A 7,709-nucleotide genomic window follows, 5' to 3' on the forward strand; every position below is an offset into this window, starting at 1 on the left:
GTGTAATTTACAAGCCCCCACCACCCACCCCCTGCACTTTCCGAGAAGATAAGGACAGAATTTATTAAAATATGGTCTCCTTTGCTCAAGAAGGAATATGTCAATTGATAAAATGATTTCTGGATTGGTTGGATTGGTTACATGAACTATCCTGTGATGCCAGTTAAACCTTTTCTAATAAAAGTAATAAATAGAGATCTAAATCATCTCGGTGGTGATCATATCATAAAAACTTAAGATTAAAAAATTTATTTTTTTTATAGTTTCAGATTTGAATTCTTAGTTACTTATATAATGACTACTGGAGGCTTCCATGATTATTAACTTTAGGGCTCATAGAATTAGTTATGATACGCGCAAGCTGGTCCGAACACCCGCATTAATCTAAAAAAAATAAAGATTGGTTACATGAACTATCCTGTGATGCGAGTTAAACCTTTTCTCATAAAAGTAATAAATAGAGATCGACCTTCATACGTCAGTCATTTCACCAATTGGCCTTTTAAATTAGAATGAATTAAAGACACGATCGAGGATCCACTTGATAATTAAGCGAATCAATCGATTAAGAAATATCACCGAATCATGAATCACTTTCGAATTCTTTCCAGCATGATAAAAGTCTCTTATTCTTGATGGAATATAGTAAGGATAGGGAGGAATATCAGGTGATAATTTGAAAGTGATCGAGAAGAACGTGGGGAAGTAACTAAGTATTTCCTTCTTTTTTCCATGAAATTAACTAGCATAAATGCCATTTTCGGCTTCAAGAAATAAATAGTAATTCTCATTTCTTTGTAAGGCTCTTCAAATACACGTTTCGATCACTTTAATAAGATTTTCTTATCCTGGAAGAAACCACGATCGATTAAGACATGAAATATTAGTTTTTATATATTCTATATTTCCAAAAAATGTGGAGGGGGAAGGGAGATTGAGTAGTATAAATATGAGAAGCCTTCATAAACTTGCATGCAGCAAAAAATTGTACTCTCCAAAAGACACAAGTATACGCTTAGTCGTCATTATTTCTATAAATAATGGGAATGATCGAGCGTCCTGCTAGTAATAATATAATGACCTTGGAGGAGTTCAAGAAGTGGATGCTGGAAGAAATTGACGGTGATAAAGATGGTAAGATAAGCAAAGATGAACTCTCCGCCGCTATCCGTCGCCACAGAGGATGGTTTGCTAGTTGGAAGGCCAAGTGGGGGGTATGGTCAGCTGACACCAATGGCAATGGCGTCGTTGATGACAGTGAAATCCTTAACCTAGTGGGTTTTGCTCATAAGAACTTGGGTATCAAAATTATCTTTTGATATTGCATGTGCCTTTTATATTGTCACTCTGCTATTATGTTGCCTATGTATTGTCACTGTGTGATAAAAAGAAAAATGGAATAATGTGTGTTCTCTACTAATTATCGATGTTCTTGCTTCAAATTAACGAGAATGCATTCAGTTTATGGAAGCAAGACTTTATCATCGTCCTATATTTGGATGGAGCATCGAAGCTTTTACATGATAACAGTCTGTTTGATTTAAAAGAAATCATAAAAGAACAGGGTCAGATTTATAAAAATAAGTTTGACTTGAATGAGATGTATGTCCAAAAATAAACAACCTAGTAAGAGAGAAAAAAGATTACATAATCAAGATGAAATTGAATCATTTCATGTTTTTCTTTTAATCATATTTCATTATATTATTTAAATATAAATTATTATATTCAAATTAATTGAATATGATTTAATTTGATAAACATACCAACAACTTAATTAATTTTTTCTCTCTCTCCACCTACTCGACCTCTTTTGATTCAAATATAATAGTGATGTTCGGAACACATGAGAGCATTAAAATGTTAAAAAAAAAATAGATCACAAAAATATTTTTCCTTTTCAATAGATTTCTAACCTAAAAAAGGAAAGGATTCTTCTCCAAGCAACATATGAGAGCATTAAAATATTAAATTCACCGAATCAGTAGTTTATGAAAATCACCTACCATCTAATTTATGGGTCTAACATGAGATTATAGAGCCTACCAAATAATTCGAGGTGGGTTTTGGGATACAAAATTTAGATATTTGGGCTTTCTTGTAGCAATATAAAGCATAAAAGGCCCAATAGCCCATTTAAAGGCTTCATGGACTCTTGAAAAGTTGTGTCTCAACAGAAAGTGAAATACCCGGCCCAATAAAAAATAGATAAAATCAGAGGAGAAAGACTCATTCACATTTACATGTAGATGCGAATTTGAGTAATAGATAAAATATTTATATTTTTAAACTTAACTCGAGTTATATATATATATCTCGCAGAGACAAATAAATTGTGATTAAAAAAAAAGGCTAATAAAAAAACATCTATAACGATAAATGGATTGCTCTAAAGAAAATTCACAAGGTTTGAGATTCATCCCCTTACCTCTCCTTAACAAAATATGCTTTGCCAACATACTACCTTTGCAAAAAAAATTATTGAGTCCATGAAAGCAAATGATTCTTACAACTTTGACATGGGATGCCCCGTTACAGGTGATTTCTTGATATATCATATAATACGATGAGAATAAACTAAATTAAAGAAGGGAGCAAAAGATTGTCTGATCAGATCGATGGGACTTGCAGGTTTCGGGAGGGGAAAATATATTGTATCTTTATTCATTATCCCATTCTAAACCTAATTTTCTACTCCTTGGCTAATTCGGAAATGGCCTTCTTGCACCGAGTATGCTAGTGCTGGGTTACAATTATGGAATAATACCTGTCTAGCCTTTGTCGAGCATAATAACCAAACTAAGCGTAGCAGTGCTTAGTTTAGTAGATGAACTGCTTAAGATCCTAGTAAAAAAAAAAAAAGGAATGCTAAAGGTGGCTAGAGGATGCCTAATCGCTGAAAAAAATATATGCAAAGTGATGGGATGAAGAACCGATTATTATGTAGTTTCTACTTTGTGCACTATAGGCTGTGCAGAAACACGTTAAAGATTGGCTTTATGAGATTCTCATTCTAAATAAAGGTATGAAGTTAGGAGCGTTCACATTTTTATAAGAAAAATCATGCTAATGATTTTATGTAAGCAAAACGTGAGGGATGGATTGTATATATAATAGAACAAACCTTCAAGGATCTTCGCCATTCGACAAACAGAGTGTGAAGTCCCAGGAAAAAACTTGTTATTGCTAAAATGGCGATCAAGACTTGTTGCATTTCGGTGGATGGAAAACGAGTCATGAGCATCGAGCAGTTCAAGCGGTGGTTAAAAACATTTGATGCTGACAAAGATGGCAAGCTAAGCAGAAAAGAACTTGAAGATGCCATACCTGGAGGATGGTTTACAAGGTGGAAAGGCAAGAGAAGAATACGCTCTGCAGACTCCAATGGCAATGGCTTTATTGACGAAAGTGAAATTAACAATCTCGTGGAGTTCGCTCAAAAATACCTTGGTGTAAAGATACTGCAGTTGAAGGACGTTTAGTTTGGTTTTTTTCTTCTCTCTCGAAAATCAAGGCTTAACGCCCAGGAATTAGAATAATCGAATTAACACGGACCCAATAAGGTTATAATACAAAATTGAAAATAAACCTAGGGCGGGTCATCTATGATCCAATTGTCCCTCCTATATGGACATTTCATCGAACCGAAGTTTGATAACCAATCTGCTGCTGCTGTATTGGCCTTTCTAAATGTGTATTGAACTCTTAACTTCCGATTTCCTGGACAGGATCTCCTTCGTTCTATTAACCATAGTGTAGTTAGCATCCACTGTGTTCATACATCCATCTACATTCAACTTCACCCATTCATCCGGAGGATACTTCCATCCCACCATACTCACTTACCTATCTCGCATCTCTGTTTCGCTTCCTCCTCCCATGCTCTTCTAATTTTTTGCACCATACCTCTGATGGTTGCAGTGGTAATGTTTCAATGAACATTTTCCAAATGCTCTGGGCTGGTGTACAATCTCGAAGCACATGCAATATTGACTCGACAGATGATGGACAACAAATAGAGAAGTAGAGATTACCAGTCAAGTGTCTAGCAAACCTTACCTCATTCTTCATCACTCCATTATACGCAATCATCCACATGAAGCACTTTATTCACTCCGGTCCTCTCCACCCCCAAATAAGTCCCCAAGCTGGGTCATTGCTTTGCTGGAAACTCCCATAACAGTTCCATGATCTTCGTTATTTCCTCCCTCCATCACCTCTATTTCCTTGCTGGTTTCCCTCTAGTTCCATGATCTTCGTTTTCCCTCTCATCTGTAATAACTATGCTGGGGTCTCAGTGGACAATAAATGTAAAACGAACTGATCGGTTGCATTCATCAGTTAATGCTTGAGCATTCCATAAAAAGGCACGTACGTTAAGCTTGACACCAGAAAAGCAAGCAGGAAGTTGAAGAGAACAGGCATGCTGCATGCAAGCAACTAGCTATCAGATCTGAACCAATTAATGATGATGAATGAACCAACTAACTATCCATTGAACCAATTATGACTAGGATTCAATTTAATTGATAAACATATCAACAACTTAACCCCTTTTTTTTCTCCAGATAATCTACCTCTTTTAATTCAAGCATAATAGTGAAGTTTGGAACATACGAGAGCATTAAAATGTTGGAATAAAAATATAGATCACCAAAATATCTTCCTTTTTCAATAGATTTCTAACCTAAAAACAAAGAAAGGATTCTTCTCCAAGCAACAACATTGAGAGCATTAAAACTGTTAAATTCATCGAATCAGTGTTCTCCGTTTTAATTGATGGAAAGCCGTGTTTCAACCAAAAGTGAAAGACTCAACCCAAACAGAAGTAGAAAGAAGACAAAATAAGAGGAGAAAGAGAGCTCATTCATGCCAATTTAACTTTAACTCGATGAAAACTGAGTCAAATCTATTCAAGGTAACAAAATTTATAAATATTATCAACCCCGAGACTCGAGACTCGATTTAAATTCATTAATCCGGCATATATATAAATATATAAATATATATATATATATATATATAATATTTTTCATTTTATATAAGAATATAAACCTTAAATATATATTATTATTTTATTTTAAGCAATAAATTGTATTTAGATATGGTATAGATATATAAATTTATAGATAATACATACAATATGATAGAAACCGGGAGAAGTATTTATCATCTCTATTCACATGCCACGTTTATTCTCGAAATAGTAAAGGAAATCTTGCTTCATTTTCGAAGGATGGAAAAGGCGAACACAATGGAGGTAGCAGAGAATAATAAATTTTGATTAGAAAGAAAGAAAGAAGGCTAATAAACTATCCTTTTCTTTTTCCGATGAAGATGAAGGGGTTGCTCTAAAGAAAATTCACAAGGTTTGAGATTCATCCCCTTTGCCTCTCTTTAACAAAATATGCTTTGCCAACACACCACCTTTGCAAAAAAAATTATTGAATTCATTAAATCCAAAACAAATGATCCTTACAAGTTATTCATGGGATGCCCCGTTACAGGTGATTTTTATATATATCAAATAACACGATGATAATAAAACAAGGCTGTAAAGTAGTTTTTATTCCTTAAAAAAATCGTTTTTCAAAAAAATAAATTTCTAAAAAGTGTATTATTTTTTATATTTAATAATTTTATTTAAAGTCTAAAAAGTGTATTATTTTTTATATTTAAAATGAGTTGAAAAATACTTCTCAATATTTAACTATACCATGAAAAATAAGCTGAAAAATTACTTATTAATTTTTTATTTTTTAAAAATTTATCTAATATATATAGAACATTAAATGTAATTATTTGACCACTTACAATTAAAAAAAATGAGATATAAAAATTAGGTGTATAATATAAATATTTTAAATATAATATTATAGACATACAACCTTTTTAAGTATTTTTTAAGTAAAATATATTAATATTTTTTTATTATTAAAACCTTGTTAAATATTTTTTAATGTAAACTTTATTAATATGTTGTATAATGAAAAATGAGCTTGAAGTCATTTTATTTGGACATATCAAAAAAATGGTTAAAAGATAATACATTTTGAGTTATTAATTTTTTTAAAATAGTAGAATTTTTTTATTAGATATTTTTTTGTGCTTGGAGATCATTGAAAATAAATTTTTTTATGATATTTTACTTTTGTAGCACAATTAATATGATTTAAAATATATTATTATTGTATAATATAACATGTTTTGTATTTGAATGTAAGTATTTCCTAGTAATATTTTTAAATTAAAGTATTATATCTACAAATATATCAAATTGATATATTATTTTTTATATAAATATATTAATAATTTATTACTTTCTAATAATACTATATTTTAAAGTATTTTATTAATATATTATTGTTTACAAATATATTATTTCAAAGAAAGAAGCAAAAGGTTCTCTGATGAGATTGATGGGACTTCGTGGTTTCGGGAGTGGAAAATATATTGTCAAGGTGTCGTGCTCTTGGGTATCTTTATTCAGTACCCATCCTAAACCTAAGTTTATATTCCATGGCTAATTTGTAAATGGCCCTCTTGCTTCATTATATTGCTTGCTTTACCCATTTTATATTTTGGAATAATCCTATAAGAATATGGAGTATACTAGAGGTGCATGGAACAATACCTGTCGAGCCTTTGTCGAGAATAATAGCTAAAATAAGCATGGTAATGCCGTTGTAGATGAACGGATTAAAATTAAAATCCTACTAAAAAAGGAATGCTAAAGGTGGCTAGAGGGTACCTAACCGCCGGAAAAAAATTGCAAGGTGATAGGTTAGGATAAAAAATGGTAATTCTATTAAGTTGTGTTTTATTTAAAAAACAAAAATATATTTAATCATAGAAACTATATAAAAAAAAAATTGTCTCATTTATAGTTTTGGAGTGAATATAAAAAGACACTTCTTCTTTATCTCCATTACTTTTGTCCCATGTAATAACCAATCGCTAATAGTGTCAACTTTCTCCACTGTAAGCTACGCAGAAACACGTTTGAGATTTACTTTAAAGAGATTCTCATTCTAAATGAAGGGAGGAGCGTTCACACTTTTATAAGAAAATTCATGCTAAGGACGTTGTTTATGCAAAACGTGCGGGATGGATTGTATATAATGGAACAAACCTTCAAGGATCTTTGTGCATTCAACAAACAGATAGTGTGAAGTCACAAGAAACCACTTGTTATTGCTAAAATGGCGATCAAGACTTGTTGCATTTCGGTGGATGGAAAACGAGTCATGAGCATCGAGCAGTTCAAGCGGTGGTTAAAAACATTTGATGCTGACAAAGATGGCAAGCTAAGCAGAAAAGAACTTGAAGATGCCATACCTGGAGGATGGTTTACAAGGTGGAAAGGCAAGCCAGGAATACGCTCTGCAGACTCCAATGGCAATGGCTTTATTGACGAAAGTGAAATCGACAATCTCGTGGAGTTTGCTCAAAAATACCTGGGTGTAAAGATACTGCAGTTTTAGTACGCTTTGTAGCTCTGGCTTAGTTTTCTACCTCTCCTCTGTAATAATTATTCTGGGATCTCAATGGACTGTAAATGTAAAACGAACTGAGTTACATTCATCAGTTAAAGCTTGAGCATTCCATAGAAGGCCACTTACGTTAAGCTTGACACCTGAAAAAGCAAGCAAGAAGTTGAAGAGAAAGGCATGCTGCATGCAAGCAACTAGCTACCAGATCTGAACCGG

General features: G+C 32.6%; 1 protein-coding gene across 1 annotated transcript; it reads left to right on the top strand.

Annotated features, from left to right (window-relative positions):
• Positions 1-958: 958 nt before the first annotated feature.
• On the top strand, positions 959-1,494 carry LOC105129667 (uncharacterized). The gene has a single exon (XM_011031835.1). It carries the CDS (start codon positions 1,041-1,043, stop codon positions 1,317-1,319), a length of 279 nt encoding a protein of 92 aa, XP_011030137.1. The 5' UTR covers positions 959-1,040; the 3' UTR covers positions 1,320-1,494.
• Positions 1,495-7,709: the final 6,215 nt, after the last annotated feature.

This window comes from Populus euphratica, unplaced genomic scaffold (assembly GCF_000495115.2).
Source record: "Populus euphratica unplaced genomic scaffold, PopEup_1.0 scaffold2.1, whole genome shotgun sequence".
Taxonomy (NCBI): Eukaryota; Viridiplantae; Streptophyta; class Magnoliopsida; order Malpighiales; family Salicaceae; genus Populus; species Populus euphratica.

Coding starts and splice junctions, on each gene's coding strand:
- LOC105129667 (XM_011031835.1), top strand. CDS start 1,041: ATGGGAATGATCGAGCGTCCTGCTAGTAATAATATAATGACCTTGGAG.